General features: G+C 46.0%; 1 protein-coding gene and 1 long non-coding RNA gene across 4 annotated transcripts; both read right to left on the bottom strand.

Moving 5' to 3' along the window:
• Positions 1–8,901: 8,901 nt before the first annotated feature.
• LOC125536624 (uncharacterized) lies at positions 8,902–12,396 on the bottom strand. Of its 3 annotated transcripts, XR_015616036.1 has the most exons (6): positions 12,382–12,396; positions 11,564–12,297; positions 11,258–11,483; positions 10,862–11,154; positions 10,160–10,239; positions 8,902–9,508 (listed from the first exon to the last, which is right to left on the bottom strand). It is a non-coding gene; the product is annotated as an uncharacterized LOC125536624 (long non-coding RNA). The 3 variants fall into 3 exon arrangements; XR_015616035.1 differs by lacking the exon at positions 10,160–10,239 and having other exon boundaries at positions 11,258–12,297; XR_015616034.1 differs by lacking the exon at positions 12,382–12,396 and having other exon boundaries at positions 11,258–11,895.
• Positions 12,397–12,795: 399 nt separating this feature from the next.
• Positions 12,796–13,781, bottom strand: LOC147984466 (uncharacterized). Its single transcript, XM_087543560.1, has one exon. It carries the CDS (start codon positions 13,505–13,507, stop codon positions 13,283–13,285), a length of 225 nt encoding a protein of 74 aa, XP_087399686.1. The 5' UTR covers positions 13,508–13,781; the 3' UTR covers positions 12,796–13,282.
• Between the last annotated feature and the right edge of the window lie 3,683 nt (positions 13,782–17,464).

Genomic DNA, 17,464 nt, shown 5'->3' with positions numbered 1-17,464 from the left:
ATGCAGCCCTTCCTCGGTTAGAACACAGCGAACTCATCAGCATTGGTCGTCCACTGACGCCAATTGCACAGGATGCTTCATGGGCGGATCGCCCTCAAGAGGAAGAAGACTATGAGGCCCAACCCACTCCAACCCCACAGGCGTCGTCTGTGTTCCGCAGGCTTCGCAAAGGTCCAAGGCCTCAAGTCTATGCTGAAGACATTCCGGCTGCATCAGCCGCAGAAGAAGCGCCACAAGAGCCCACTCCTCTGCTCCACCAAGAAGCAGTTCTCCAGGAGAACGTGCTTGTGACTGACCTTCCAGCTAGTCAAGCGGAGGATGAAAATCTTGAGGCTTCCACAACCAACAACGAAGCTAATGTGGAGCCCTCCCCAGCAAAAGCTTCAGAAAACAGCGAAGCCACTGAACCCACAACTTCTGTTCCTAAGTCTGCTGCAGGTCCCCAATTCAACTATCATGTTGAGCACAGGCCTCAGGTCTAGAAGCCAATCCCCAGACTGTCAAGGTTTCCAGGTCCTGCATCAGCACCTGGCTCCTTCAACATCAATGGCTTCAGGGCAGACAACACGTTCTTCGATAGCTCCAAGAACCCCTACTCAAGAGAAAGGATATCATCTGATCGGTTCTGGAGCTATCCTCAGCGAAGCTAGTACTCTTGCATTCTTTACAACCAACGTCACATCTTTCCACACAAGCGCCTTGACGTTGAAGCTATAGCTGGTCTGCCCTGTCTAGAAGAAGCGTTGGATTGCTTCAAGCAAGTGGGTCTGCTGCAGTTTGTCACTGATGAAGAGCATTGGAATGAAGAGCTGGTGCTACAATTCTATGCCACCCTTCACATCAAAGGATACAGCAGAGATCCGAAGACTTGGATCCTGGAGTGGATGACTGGCAACGTCCATCATGAAGCCAATGCATTTGACATCATTGAGCTCATTGGCTTGCCCACTCCAGGCGATCTTTTTGAGCAAGGCTGTCAACTACATGCTGAAGCTATTGAGAGCATCTTTCAGCGGCCAGAACCTAATATGAGCCAAATGCTCAGCATGATGAAGCCATTGCCCCCAGATGCTGTGTATCCCACAGAGTTCTTCGTTCAACACCTTGAGTACCTGCCCAGAACCATCTATCACATCATCCGGCGGACTCTCTGGCCTATCAAAGGGCACTCTCCAAATGCCAAGCTTCAGGGTGCAATGAAGACTTTAGTCTTCAACATACTTCATGGCAAATGCTTCAATGCACAGGACTTCTTCATACGCCAACTTGCTGCATCAGGCATGGATCTGTTTGGTTTGAAATTCTACGCCCCTTGGGTCATGCGGCTGATCAAGCTACACTCCGCCATCAAGTATCAGCCCTCAGCCCGCAACCATCGGATCTTCCTGCCTGACGTGGACATGTCAACTGAAGCCATATATACTGAGCCTGGCAAGCAACCTCTAAGTCTTCAGAATGCAGAACATCAGAGCTTCACTCAGAATGTTGAAGGCGTTGAAGCAGTTTCTCAAGTGTATCCTTTGGCTGGCACTACACGTGCACCACACCCTGCTTCAACTGAAGCCACTGACAGTGCCACTGCTTCAAGACCCAAGAAGCGCACTCGTGTTCTCAACGACCGAGAGCTTCTTGTGGCCCTTCATCAAAAGCAGGATAGGCATCATGACTGGTTGAAGAGACAGATGAAGAGCCTCTTGGTGGATGTAAATCGCATCCGAAATCTTGCCACCAAGAACGCTTTCGTTGCCCATGAAACCTGTCGCCGCACATGGAAAGGGCTAACGATGATGCTTTCTGAAGCTGATCTTCAAGAGGATGGCTTCACTGAGAGATTCAAATTTGACTCCACACCTCCTCGAAGAGTTGTGCTGCTGGGGACTCCATCTCTTGAAGACTCTGAGTTTTCTTCCTCTGCTGCCACAGTCACTGCCAGAATCATTGATGAAGAAGACGATGCTACCTCACCGCCACCTGCTTCAGCACCTCCACGCTCTTCTGCACCGCCAAACAACATCAACAACCCTGCTACTTCATCTACTCCTCATGGGAACGAGTAGAGACTCTATGTCTTCTACCCTTTTGGTCATTACTGACAAAAGGGGGAGAAGCATATGAGATATTGATAGTCTTCAAGCGGGTTCATATGGGCGGGTGCCTTATATTTTTCTTCGTGCTTACAACTCTCATTTTTTTGCTACATTTGGCTCTTATGAGTTGTATCACTTAAACCAGATGGTCGTCTGCTACTTGTTTGCCACCCTGTTATGCGAAGATAAATTCCGCATGTGCGACGATAAATTCCGCACTTATCTCATTCTGCAGACGTCCATTTTTCATTATGCATGTCATTATCTTCATATACTTTCACATGCATAGTGGATTGTCATCATAAGCTGAAGTGGATCTCCACAAGTACAACCTGCCATGTGCATTTGCATTCCAAAAGCAAATTAACTTATATGCACATCTTCAGGGGGAGCCCTTGCAACTTATGAAGACAATTCCTTATCCTTTACAATTTCACAGACTATATTCCCCGTTGAAAACTTCAACTAATTTGTCATCAATCACCAAAAAGGGGGAGATTGTAAGTGCATCTAGTGCCACCCCTAGTTGGTTTTGGAGTATTGACGACAAACCTAGTTGAGGGACTAATGTGTTTGTGAGAATTGCAGGATAACACAGGTAGAAGTCCCTCATTGATACGGTTTTACTACCAGAGATGACCCCTAAAAATGTATGAAGACATTGAAGTCAAAGGTGGTATATGAAGATATTCACATTGAAGACTATGACAAAAGAAGACACGTTATGAAGCCTATGGAGCTCGAAGACTTAGATCTTTCGTAGTTCTTTTTCTTTTGTGTTGAGTCAAAGGAACCACCGTACTGTTAAGTGGGGTCCAGGAGAACCAGTCAGAATGACTGAAGTGATGCCTAAACCAAAAACCTATGTCTTCGAGTGAAGACAATGAGAGCGAATCTTGTCCAGAGCCGGACAAGTCAGCTTTGCTTGTAGCCCAAGTAAAGTTGCCGTGTGAGTTTGAAATCTGACCGTTGGAACACGTGTCAGTTCCTTAGTGACCCAGGGTCATTTCAGACAAATAGGTGAGGTTGCCAAGTGGCTATAAATAGCCCACCCCCTACAACCATAAATGTTGGCTGCTCAGATTTCAGTGTACGGCTTTTGTCATTTGAGAGCAACCCACCTCGAAGCCTTTCAGAGAAAATTCCTAGCGAGGAGAAAGCCCTAACCACCCAGAGCCAGAGTAAATTGGGCATCACTTAAGTCTTCTTGTCTGTGTGATCTGAAGACTTATTACACTTGAGGACTGTGCATCCTCCAGACGGTTAGGCGTCGCGTTCAGAGCATCCAAGAGACATTGTGGATTGCCATTGAACGAAGTCTGTGAAGGTTTGGGAGTCTACCTTGAAGACTTACCAGAGTGATTGGGCGAGGACTATGTGACCTTAGCTCAAGGAGAATACGGTGAGGACTTGGTGTCCTGAGCTGCATGTTCAGGACTGGGTGTCCGGGATTGTGTGTCCTAAGGTTTAAATACCTAGCCGCTCCAACCAGACGTACAGTTATCACAGCAACTGGAACTGGTCCAACACATCATTGTCTTCAACGAGTCACTGGTTTCATCTTCACTTCCTTTTACTTACTGTTACTCATTGTGAAGCCATTGCATGCTTGCTATATCTTTTGTCTTCACAACGTAACTGTATGATCTGTTTGGCTTCATAATATCTCCCTACCTGATCCTTATTACACTGCAGCTATTTGTCACTGTGCTTTCACTCTGTTGATACTTGACCATGGCTTGCCTAGCGTAGTCTAACTTCCGCTGCATAGTAATAGGCATATCTCTGCTGTTTGTCTTCATAACTTCCACGTTTTGAAGACTTTCATAAAAATCGCCTATTCACCCCCCCCCTCTAGTCGATATAACGCACTTTCAGTTTGTCTTGTTTGGGTAGAGCCGGGAGACGAGTTCGCTAACGAGGAGCCCGTTGAGTTTGCTTTTGAGGATCCAGTCAACTCTGACAACTGTGCAGGCAAGATGATCATACCCTCGAAATCACTACTATCTTTGCTATGCTAGTTTGCTCGCTCTTTTGCTATGCCATTGCTACGATGCCTACCACTTGCTTGCAAGCCTCCCAAATTGCCATGTCAAACCTCTAACCCACCTTTGTCCTAGCAAACCGTTGATTGGCTATGTTACCGCTTTGCTCAGCCCCTCTTATAGCGTTGTTAGTTGCAGGTGAAGATTGGAGGCCGTTCCTTGTTGGACATTTATTTACTTGTTGGGATATCATTATATTGCTATGTTATCTTAATGCATCTATATACTTGGTAAAGGGTGGAAGGCTCGGCCTCTCGCCTAGTGTTTTGTTCCACTCTTGCCGCCCTAGTTTCCGTCATATCGGTGTTATGTTCCCGGATTTTTGCATTCCTTACATGGTTGGGTTATAATGGGAACCCCTTGACAGTCCGCCTTGAATAAAACTTCTCCAGCAATGCCCAACCTTAGTTTTACCATTTGCCACCTAGCCTTTTCCCTTGGGTTTCGCGGACTCAAGGGTCATCTTATTTTAACCCCCCGGGCCAGTGCTCCTCTGAGTGTTGGTCCAACCTAGAGCACCGTGCGGGGCCGTCCCTTGGCAACTTGGGTTACGTTGGCTCCCGTACGCTTAGCTTATCCGGTGTGCCCTGAGAATGAGATATGTGCAGCTCCTATCGGGATTTGTCGGCACAGCGGGCGGTGTTGCTGGACTTGTTTTACCATTGTCGGAGTTGTCTTGAATTACCTTCGTTGACCGTGAGAACTTGTCATGGGCTAAGTTGGGACTCCCCTGCAGGGATTGAACTTTTGAAAGCCATGCCCATGGTTATGGGCAAATGGGAATTTGTTAATGTCCGGTTGTAGATAACTTGAACCTTAATTAATTAAATTGTATCAACCGAGTGTGTTACCGTGATGGCCTCTTCTCGGCGGAGTCCGGGAAGTGGACACGGTGTTGGAGTAATGTTTGCGCAGGTTGCTCTCTAGTTTCTCGCTCGTGCTTTGCCTCCTCTTCTCGCTCTCTTTTGCGAATAAGTTAGCCACCATACTTGCTAGTCGCTTGCTGCAGCTCCACTCATATTTTACCTTGCCTTACCTATAAGCTTAAATAGTCTTGATAGCGAGGGTGCGAGATTGCTGAGTCCCTGTGGCTCATAGATTACTATTACACCAGATGCAGGGCCCGATGATTCCGCTCCAGGAGACGCGTATGAGCTCAAGTGGGAGTTCGACGAAGACTCTCAACGATACTATGTTTCCTTTCCCGATGATCAGTAGTGGTGCCCAGTTGGGGGTGATTGGGACTGTGTCGCATGTTGGGTTCTCTTTTATTTTGGCGCCGTAGTCGGGCCATGAGTGTTTGGATGATGTAATTTATTAATGTACTTGATTGATGTGGCGAGTGTAAGCCAACTATGTTATCCCCCTTTTTATTATCTTATTACATGGGATGTTGTGAAGATTGCCTAACTTGCGACATATGCCTTCAATGGGATTATATCTCTAAGTCGTGCCTCGACACGTGGGAACTATAGTCGCATCGAGGGTGTTACAGGTTGTAGAGATATTAGTATGTGATAACCCACAAGTATAGGGGATCGCAACAGTTTTCGAGGGTAGAGTATTCAACCCAAATTTGTTGATTCGACACAAAGGGAGCCAAAGAATATTCTCAAGTATTAGCAGCTGAGTTGTCAATTCAACCACACATGGAAACTTAGTATCTGCAGCAAAGTGTTTAGTAGCAAAGTAATATGATAGTGGTGGTAACGGTAACAAAGTAAAGACAGCAAAAATAATATTTTTGGTATTTTTGTAGTGATTGTAACAGTAGCAACGGAAAAGTAAATAAGTGTAAACCAGTATATGGAAAACTCGTAGGCACCGGATCAATGATGGATAATTATGCCGGATGTGGTTCATCATGTAACAGTCATAACATAGGGTGACACAGAACTAGCTCCAGTTCATCAATATAATGTAGGCATGTATTCCATAAATAGTCATACGTGCTTATGGAAAAGAACTTGCATGACATCTTTTGTCCTACCCTCCCGTGGCAGCGGGGTCCTATTGGAAACTAAGGGATATTAAGGCCTCCTTTTAATAGAGAACCGGAACAAAGCATTAACACATAGTGAATACATGAACTCCTCAAACTATGGTCATCACCGGGAGTGGTCCCGATTATTATCACTTCGGGGTTGCCGGATCATAACACATAGTAGGTGACTATAGACTTGCAAGATAGGATCTAGAACTCACATATATTCATGAAAACATAATAAGTTCAGATCTGAAATCATGGCACTCGGGCCCTAGTGACAAGCATTAAGCATAGCAAAGTCATAGCAACATCAATCTCAGAACATAGTGGATACTAGGGATCAAACCCTAACAAAACTAACTCGATTACATGATAAATCTCATCCAACCCATCACCGTCCAGCAAGCCTACGATGCAATTACTCACGCACGGCGGTGAGCATCATGAAATTGGTGATGGAGGATGGTTGATGATGACGACGACGACGAATTCCCCTCTCTAGAGCCCCGAACGGACTCCAGATCAGCCCTCCCGAGAGAGATTAGGGCTTGGCGGCGGCTCCGTATCGTAAAACGCGATGAAACTTTTTCTCTGATTTTTTTCTCCTCGAAAGCCAATATATGGAGTTGGAGTTGGCGTCGGAGGGCCACCAGGGGGCCCACGAGGTAGGGGGCGCGCCCAGGGGGGAGGGGCGCGCCCCCCACCCTCGTGGACAGGGTGTGGGCCCCCTGGTCTTCATCTTTGGCGAGGATTTTTTTATTATTTATTCTAAGTTATTCCGTGGAGTTTCAGGTCATTCCGAGAACTTTTGTTTTCTGCACATAAAACAACACCATGGCAATTCTGCTGAAAACAGCGTCAGTCCAGGTTAGTTCCATTCAAATCATACAAGTTAGAGTCCAAAATAAGGGCAAAAGTGTTTGAAAAAGTAGATACGACGGAGACGTATCAGTATGCGGTAACCCGAAAGTTGTTCGGAGTCCCGGATGAGATCCCAGATGTCACGAGGAGTTCCGGAATGGTCCGGAGGTGAAGATTTATATATAGGAAGTCCAGTTTCGGCCATCGGGAAAGTTTCGGGGGTAATCGGTATTGTACCGGGACCACCGGAAGGGTCCCGGGGGTCCACCGGGTGGGGCCACCTATCCTGGAGGGCCCCATGGGCTGAAGTGGGAGGGGAACCATCCCCTGGTGGGCTGGTGTGCCCCCCATGGGCCTCCCCCCTGCGCCTAGGGTTGGAAACCCTAGGAGTGGGGCGCCTCATTTGACTTGGGGGGCAAGCCCCCCTTGGCCGCCGCCCCCCTTGGAGATTGGATCTCCTAGGGCCGGCGCCCCCCCTAGGGACCCTATATATAGTGGGGGGAGGGAAGGCAGCCGCACCAAGTCTCTGGCGCCTCCCTCTCCCCACGTAACACCTCTCTCTCTCTCTCTCGTTGAAGCTTGGCGAAGCCCTGCCGAGATCACCGCTGCTTCCACCACCACGCCGTCGTGCTGCTGGATCTCCATCAACCTTTCCTTCCCCTTATTGGATCAAAAAGGAGGAGACGTCTTCCCAACCGTACGTGTGTTGAACGCGGAGGTGACGTCCGTTCGGCACTTGGTCATCGGTGATTTGGATCATGACGAGTACGACTCCATCAACCCCGTTCTCTTGAACGCTTCCGCTCGCGATGTACAAGGGTATGTAGATGCACTCCCCTCTCCCTCGTTGCTAGATGACTCCATAGATTGATCTTGGTGATGCGTAGAAAATTTTAAAATTATGCTGCGTTCCCCAACAATATGTGCCTCTCGTGGAAAAAAATAAAAAAACACGTTTTTTCCGAGAGACACGATTGTGCCTCTCGCAGAAGCAAATTCGTGCCTCCATGAAAAGTGAATACGTGCCTCTCATGGAATGAAAAAATAGGTTTCTTTTAAAAAACACGCTTTTTATTTTTTGAGAGGCACGACTGCAAATCCATGCCTCCACAAGAAGTAGATATGTTGCTCTTACATAAGAAAAAAAGGGTGTTCTTTTTTTCTTTTTCGAAAGGCGTGACTATGCCTCCCGCGGAAACAAATCCGTGCCTTCATGAGAAGTAAATTTGTGCCTCTCATGGAATAAAAAAAACACATTTTCCCTTTTCCGAGAGATGCGCCTTTCACGGAAGAAAGAAAACCCCCCTTTATTTTCGTTTTTCGAGAGGAACGACTACAAATCCATGCCTCCCAAGAAATAGATCTATGCCTCTCATAGAAGGAAAAAAGGGTGTTTTTCCTTTTTCTAAAAGACACGACTGTGCATCTCACGGAAACAAATTCGTACCTGCATGAGAAATAACTAGCGGGTAGCGCGCGGCGGCACGCCGCGCCATATGGATTGATGTACTAATTAGTTCTTTTGTAATATTAGGTAAGTTGTCCCAAGACTTATTCATGATAAAGTAGTTTATATAAGGTAAAGGGTACATCTAGTTGATACATACATAAGTGATCTACAACATGTAGTGATAGTAAATAAATAAGTAATTTACAACATGTAGTGAGTGTGGGTATTGGATGCAGAATTTGAAGCTCTTGTTCTCTTCTTAGACCCGAGAAGATCCTTGAGCTGGGTTTGTCCCTGTGATGTAGTGGTAGTAAAATTTAAATCTGAATCAAACCATTGCTGCTGGTCCTAACAGGCATATCATCACCAGCCAATCTATACAAGTCGATCCACCGAAGCATGTCTCTTCCTCTTTGCTAGGTGAGTAATCTAAAGAATAGCAATACCCACAACATTGTAGTGCAATAGAAATCATGTTAAGAAGCAATATATTCATTCCAAAGCAGCAAATTGTACACTTGAAATATCAATGAAGCACACATGTGCAATACTTTTCGGTGAAAACAACTCATGTAATTAGATGAAAATTGTGTTTTTTTTAACGGGGAAAGGTGCCCATGGCGCCAACTTCATTCAACAAAGTAGGAGTGTACAACATGAATTTCAACTTCCTGAATGTTAGATGTAGACAGAGTGGAGATAACAAGGCAAGTTGAGTGAGAATGAGCTGAACTAAAACAACTAAAAATAGGTCATGTTGATCTGGTCAGAATCTTATGAGCTACATTGTGGGCTATCCCATTCATCCCCCTGGATATATTGAACACCTGCTATTGTAACCATTGAGTGTTGTCGTAGAACTCTGCAATGGGCTTCCTGATTGTAAATGGGCTCTCTTTCAGTATTTATCGTAACCATCCATCCAATCAAATTTGATAAACAGATGTAAGAAGTGCTGAGTTCTTCTCACAGTTCCTAATTATGTTATACTTGTCTTTCTGATTCTCCTTATATACCTCTTTCCACCGCTTCATGCCCTTTCCTCCTCTTTCTATCCAATTAAACACCATAGTGTGAACTGCAGAAAATAATAATCATCAACAAAGATGAAAGGAGCTACTCAATGGCACAACTGGGGAAATTAATAATCATCATCAAGTATTGAAGGAGCTATTTTTTGGTCGAGCTTGTAACGTTCTTTCAGTTATCTAGTCCATTATTCAGAAGACAACCATGCGGAAAATGCCCAAAGTAATCATCCCAGAATTAGCAGCAACAGATGCAAACATGCACTTAAGGAGAAGCTCCACTAATACTTCAATCATGGATCTTTACATTTGACAATAGCATATTATCTCTACAAAACTGTTACATAAATACATCGTACAAGGAGTAATGTATGGGAAAAGAAGGAATCAAACTAAGTTGAAAAGAAAAACACAACAAAACCATAAACCATTTGAAGCCCAATCACTTTAGGCACGCAGATCAGATTCACTAATAATCCAATTAATAAGAAAAAGGTAACAAATCAGTGAAATATCACACCGCATATGTATAATTCTTATTCATAGTTTCAAATTATTCCTTATGATTAATCCCTATATTTCATAGTGATAAGCCCGCATATAAAAATTCTCAATATCTACCCAGACATTTATACAAAACAATTGATGTTAAATCTATCGTACTGTGAGAAGGAAAATATAATGGGAAAGGCCAAAACTACCTTCTCAAAATTTATGTGCTGAAATTTTCCTTCTGCAATTCTAATTTACTGAATTTGGCCTTCTGCAACTCTTAGTAGTTCTGAAGATGGCACAAAATGATATCAAAGATAAGCTGTACTCTCTACTAATTTAGGAGATCTTCTTTTTCTATGAAGAACTGATTGTCCCCCAAAATTATGAAGCATGTATTGATGCATATAGAACCTAAGGAACACTATAATGAAGCTGAAATATCCCGCATTTTTTTAATGAAGCTGAAATAACAGGCTAGAAAAAAAAAATTGACGCGTCAGGCTAGAAAATTTGATCGATCACAAAATGAGATCTGTGATTTAAACGCTAGATCTAATACTTAGGTAACCAATCTGAACTCAAGTAACATGAGTATAGGCTACTGGTTCAACATCCAAGTTTTTTTGGTTGGAGCTATGATGTATTGAACAAGATGGTGCTTTCTTCAGCAAGGAGTACAAAACCAAGCATCGGAGAGTGGAGAGAGGAGCGAAGCTGTCCAGTAACCTAGTCCAGCTTAGTGGCTGCTCCATCCTTCCGGCTAGAACTTGCAAGAAGTATTGAAAAATTGACCTAACTTCAAAATAAACACTCGTACCAAAAACAGCGGGTAGTCGGCAGCGTCGATGGCTACCTAGCTCTTAGATATGGGCATTTCAAAAAAAAAAAAAAGACATGGTGTGTCGTACTTTAGCGGATCCCCGATGGGTCCTTGCTGATGTCCCCGAGCTGGTTCTTCAGGTGTTCGGCTGCGTGCCGTGGCAGAGGGTGGGCAGGGTGGGAGACACCAAACCTGAGGTTTCCACCGGCGCACGATCTAGCACGATCTGCAGTCGCTCTCTCAACAACGCACGATGCAGGAAGCCGAGATGCCGTCGTTGCCGTTGGTGTCGCTGGAACAAATCCTCAGGAGCAAGATCATTATGAACAAACACACTGACCTTCGGCTGAACATGCCTATCAGTAGGGCCGCCCAACAAATCTAATGCAAAAGAAAAAAATCAAACAAAACTGAGAAAAAAAATAAGAAAGCCAAGCCCAATAACTGAAAATCTGATGAACCAAACATAGATAGATACACACACCAGAAGATGGATCAAGAGGACGCTTCCCCGGAGAATTTCCTGCCGCCCCCGGCGTGCTTCATTATAATCTGGAGCTAATACGAAGATCGGAACTTGGGAGAAGCCCCTGCAGGTCACGGCGGCGGATGGCAACCACGCTTCTGCCCCTCATGCCTCATGTAACGCCACTGCCCTCGCGTTGCTCCCGCCGATCCACGCCACTGCCCTCGCCGTTGCTCCCGCCGATCTGCACAACAGCGGCGCAACATCAACCATGGAGGAGAAGTAAGATGGAAAGGGGAAGGGAAGAGGAAGAGCAAGAGATACCTGAGTAAGAGGACGCCGTGCCGCGCGCCGCCGTATGCTCATCATGCTGCTGCTTTTGCGAGAGATGGGGGTATTTATCCTCCCGTGAAAGCAGCGTGGATGGTTCGCGAGAGGCCTCGGTGCAATAAAAATATCAAAATGAATTGGGAACTGAATCGTGGCAAACGAACAAACCACCAGCAAAGCCACACGAAACGTACGTGGCACACGATCGAGACCCAGGTAAAGCGGTGACCGATATAAGTAAACCAAACGTGCAAAATGCGTAAAAAAAGAGAGCACTTCCAGTGTAATAACTCCACATCACACGCGTCGTGTTAAACAAGGATAGTAAAAAAAAGTCCAAAAAACCCAGAAAAATGGAACCCTTACGGGCCTAGTCTTCTTAGTATTTGTGCCGCTCACAAAAAAAAAAGTATGCATCTTGCGGAAGCAAATCTGTGTCTTTTGTGGAAGGAAAAAGAAAAGAAAAACACTATTTTTTTATCACGAAAGGAAATCCGTGCCTCCAGAAGAAGTAAATCTATGGCTCTCGCAGAAGAAAAGTAGCGTTTTTTTTGTGCCAAAACAGGTGGAAAACCGAAAAAACGATAAATCCATCTAAATGCTAAAAACACGTATAGAAAAATAAAAAAAAATCTAGAAAAAGCATTCAGATCGCAAGACGTGGTGACGGCTGAAAGCATGCCAAGTGACGCGCTCCCAACCCATCAAAAGTGACCCTTGCAGGCTTCCTGAAGAGTACTCGCTGATTAGCTGCTTGACAATAGTTGTACATTATTAATTGCACATGTGCACTGTGCCGAGTGCTTAATTACCATGACCGTAGAAATGGCCTGCCGACGGCATCTGGGCTATGGCGACAGTTGTAAATCACTTCCTTCAACAGACACCAGCTAGCTGGCGCAGACATTGTACATCGTGGGCCAACGAAAAATTTACACCAGAGTAGGAGTAGTTTGGTATGGGCTGTCCACATCCATGTGCCATATGTCCTCGTATGCCATGCACATTAGTTAATGCCCATCTGCTGGTGGTCGGCCTGCCATGGGGTTTCAATTTTCAAATACTGTACAGTAGCTTTCCCCTCCAGCGGACCAAAGTTTTGACAGAATATATTTTTTCGCGGGAATTGACGGGAAAAAAATCTACCAACAACACAACACAAATACATCCCGTCCTTGTTTATTTCGAAATATCTCATAGCAGTAGCAGACAATAGGGCCTTGTCAGATGAAAGGTGTGATTTTCTCAACAACAAAAAGGAAGAAGATGAAAAGTGTGAGGAATCAAATCACACGTTAATGCCGTGGAGAGGAGAGGGGAAATGTATGAACATCCATGCTACTATTACAAGAGGAGCTAATTAGGGATGGATAACAAAGATCCTCACACTTCTCCCCTTCTCTCTTGCATGAGATCGTAGTACTTGATACTAATCCTATTGGCCTCCACGGACGGAGATACTGATTTAGAAGAGAAGGTAATCCAACTTTGCATAACATATGTACGTAAGACCACAAGACTCCATCCAGTGCAACAATCTCCAAGCTAGCTAGAGAGCATGCCTTAAACACAAATTAATAAGCAGATCAAACAAAACTAGCTGGCACATACACGCTGCAACGGCCGTCAGGAAACGGGACGCGGGTGGAGAAGATGGCCGGCCGGCCGGCCGGCCGTTGCGCAGATCAATCAGCGTCGGCCGCCCCCGCCGGCCTAGTAGAGCCTGTAGTGGCGGTAGGACTTGAGCATGGCGCCGCAGAAGGTGCAGATGATGGCGCGCCAGGTGACGCGGTGCACGGTGAGGAGGTAGCAGAGCCGCGTGGCCGTCTCCATGTCCGCCACGCTGGCGCAGCCGCCGCAGCGCGAGCAGATCCCCGCCGCCGGCTTGCTGCTCCGCACCTTCCGCCGCTGGTCCACCAGGAAGCAGAAGAACACCATGGCGCCGCCGCCGCCGCCGCTCCTCCTCCTCCCCCTTCCCGGCAAGCTCTCCGGAAATAAATATCGCTGAAGCTCTCGCCGGAGATATTTGACGCTGGCGGTGGTGGACAGTGCAATACAGCTAGGCCGCGCGCCGCCCGTGCGATTTGTCACTGCGTCAGCGCGCGCAAGGGAGTGTGTATATAGTGGCGGGAAGGTGGTGGTTGCGGTCGCTGGTCAGCAATGGCGGGGAGCCAGTAAGCAGGCAATGTGCGATGGAGTGAGGGAGGGGAGGGGGTAGGAGGAGGGATTTAAAGCGGGGCGAGGACGGCATTGATGGCGCTCACGGTGGCGGGGAAGGTGGCGGTTAGGGGTGGCCATAATGTCGTCCCTGCCAAGCGTATGCTTCTTGACTAAGTCTGCTGTGTGCGACGGAGTAAGTATACGTGCGTACGGGGTAGACAAAAACAGGCAGGCACAGACCACTGGTTGGTTTTAACCTCGCCGCAGAGCGTCGTGTGGTCCGAGTCGCTCTCCCAGATCCATGGCGCCAAGTGGATCGTATTACTACAGTAGTATGTTCCTCTTCTTACTAAGGGCTTCTTCAATAGTTTGTATGTTAGCTTGTTGGTAAATATGTCATGTCATCAACCAACGCCTTAACATACAACAACTCCAATATGTTGTATCTAGTTTGCCCAATAGGATGTGAGATAATAAATGAGGTGCTCTCTCATTCTACATTGGAGCTTGTGCAATGGGTGTTGGTTCATGTACATACAACCTTCCTCTCTTTCCTCATTTATTGTATGACACATCATCAAAAATCCTATGTGGCAAAGTCTACCAACAACTATCTTACAACCATTGAAGATGCCCTAGGGCTGGTCATAGTGGGGGTAACTTAGCTAGTAACTTAACACATCCTAAAGCAATTTTGCTTATGTGGCAAGTATTTAATGAGGAAAGAGATGTTTGGAGTAACATAATATGTTACTGTAACATAGCGATTCCCAAGATAAAATGAGTCTATATGCTAATAAATGAAGCGATCTATGACACCACTACTATAATATTTTGCACTATGAAGGTAGTAACTTAGACTAGTGTCATATGCATGACACTAGTATAAATTACTCCCCACTATGACCAGCCTAAGAACTAGCAAGATGTCCGTGCATTGCACGAAACATCAAAATGCATTTTTTTTATAAAACACCTGTTGTGATTGACCCATGCGGGAGTAACCCCATGTGTAAAAACTAATGATATCTCAAGAAAGAGGAGAGATAAGGTGAGGATGAGTGGGGCGTGGTGGTGGTTGATGGTCGGACTGAGGGGAGGCATGGGGATGGACGACGCCTATAGTGGCCACCATGTCAGATTGTTCCAGAGGCTTTCTTTTTTAATTGCTTAATAATAAGGTTGTGGGAGATAAGGATGAACCAAAGAAGGCCTTATCTGCAAATATGAAGAGAGGTGCCGGTATCTTTTTACAAAATTGTCATAGTTTGCTTTCTATCCGTCAGATATAGATCGAACGGTCTATATTGTAAGATGGCAGGCACACCATCATCACCAATTGTATTTTTTATAAGATAATAAGAGTAGAGATTCTTTGAGGCGAATGTTTCCTAACGTTCACTTTCACCGTGATGGCTTTCATCTTATTCTCCTCGAGAGCTGCATGAATATATAGCAGGCTAGTATAACAGTAGTCGTATTTGTCCAACACGTCTCGGAGGAAACCTTTCGCCATTGTGTGGTTATGCAGAGACATCGATCGACGGCTCACGTTGCTTGCACGTTGACGTGCAACAGCGTGACCACACACGATGGAGTTTTTGATCCTAGACCTGAATCCACCCAGAAAGATCGAGCCCAACGGAACTGATCGAAAACTTGGTCGACCGCATGGGTGTTGTTCAACTTGTTCCCCTGCCACTGCCAACAACTATGGCTGTTTGGGTGTCTGTTTGGAGAGGAAAAGGTATGGGTTGGGGCGGTCGGAGGACAGGGACGGGGCGTAGGTTGCCTGGCAGAGGTTGGTTTGGACTTAATTAGGTGATGGATAGGCAGCAGGGCATGTCAGCCAGCCCCCCGCAAAAAAAAATGTCAGCCAGGCGACTGTCATGGCATTAATGCCTGCCTCGCATTTGGCTTTGGCGAAAACCGTTTCCTCTCGTGCATGTAAGTACTAGGTTGATATTGTTTGTGGTTTGAGACTTCCTTGCATACTCGGACATTTCGGAATTTTGTGTGAAGTGAACATGTTGCAGCATGAAACTCGTATGATTCCTTAATCGTACGAGTATTTTCGTTTCAAACATGTGCGTATGTCGTTGTTTTGAGTATTTTCGTGGGGATATCATGTCCTTAGGGTAGAAGGAGAGCAGTTTAGACTGTGAAGGCGTGAATCCACCTTAAGCATTGCAGACACTGATCCAGCTTGCGAGACGATGGCATAGAGATAGCGACGGGCCCCGATTTCATAAGCAAGGACCGCAAGCATGGGAGGGCATCATTGCATTGCAGCACACGGCACATGACAACCGATAACGCCGGTACGTAGTATGTCATGTGCCATTGCCAAGCCTAACGAAACATGCCACGAATGGAAGGGCATTCAAGCGTGAGGCTGTCGCGGCTGACAGATGGACGACGCATGTTCCGTCTTTAATTAAACGAAAATGATAACTAACGAACGAACGAGACGGCAAACGAACGTTTTTTGTGGCAACTTCACTTGTAATGGCAATTCATGTCCTTTTTTCCCGCAAATTTTTATTCTTTTCAGAAATTGTCATGCGTTTCCGAAAGAATTGCCACTCTCGTAGAACTAAACTTGGCACCTAAACCGTTCGCAATTGCCTCTGCCCCGCGGCAAAAGTTCCCTGGCTATTGGGGTATGTACTTATAATTATAAACATGATGGTATATCATTTCGACCATGGTGAAAATCGCGCCAACTTCGATCATGAAGGACGATGACGGCGCCTCCGACGCCCCCTGTTGAGGCATCGTCGTTGCAAACTACGTCAACATGATCGGGATGTTCCAGGGGAAACCCTAGATCTGGATCTACCGGATCAGAAGATGACGACGCCTTCTGTGTCGTGCTCCCTCCTGAGGGTATCGTTTTGAAGCAGGAGCTGGCTGGAGGGGACGAGGAGGAGCGGTGTTTCATCTACCGCAAGGCCGACGACGGATCCCGGCGGCATGGTGCTGCTGAGTTTCGGCGACGGGCGCGTGTGGATGGATACGTGCAGGATGGTGGCGTTGTCTGGCGTCGTGGTGGCGTCGACGGCAGCTAGATCGGGCAAGATAGATGCAGCAGTACAGTACTGAAGATGGATTGGTGACAGGTGGCTGCGGCGGCCACATACCCGGCAGGTGTCCTGGTTGAGGAGTGCGCCGGACTGGTGGGTGCCCCATACCCGGCAGGCGTCCTGGTTGGGACCTAGGTCTTAGATGTTAGGTTTGGCTGTGAGGTATGTTTGGTATTAGGCCCAGACTAGCAGCATCCCTTCATCAATTGGATATGTGTAGCGACATATGTTGCCTAGACAGTGGCTTTAGTCTTACTGGTATATAACTTTGTAAGGTCTTATATAAATAAATAATAAAGTGGTTGCATGCATCGTCCAGATGCAGAGGCCGGAAATCTTCATCTATTTCAAAAAAAAGAAAAAAATCATTTCGACCATTTTTTAGAGTAATCATTTCGATCAAATTGTTGCCCTTGATTACATATTTTCTTTGATCCTACGAAAAACGATGTGCCCCGATTCATGGTACTCTCAACCGAATTTAAGGCTGGCCACAGTGGGAATAACATCACTAGTAACATTTTATTTTTCAAGATAATATTGCTGATGTGGCACATATTTAATGATGAAAGAGGTGATGGTGATAACTTAGATAGTTACTATACCAAACAAGACAATATGAGTCTATAGGCTAATAAATGAACCATAA

This window comes from Triticum urartu, chromosome 2A (genome assembly GCF_056163025.1).
Source record: "Triticum urartu cultivar PI428250 chromosome 2A, HENAU_Tu73, whole genome shotgun sequence".
Classification (NCBI taxonomy): domain Eukaryota; kingdom Viridiplantae; phylum Streptophyta; class Magnoliopsida; order Poales; family Poaceae; genus Triticum; species Triticum urartu.
This window is presented reverse-complemented; position numbering and strand designations above follow the sequence as displayed.

What these genes read in the sequence shown, in the direction of transcription:
- LOC147984466 (XM_087543560.1), bottom strand. Translation starts at nt 13,507, where the DNA reads ATGGTGTTCTTCTGCTTCCTGGTGGACCAGCGGCGGAAGGTGCGGAGC.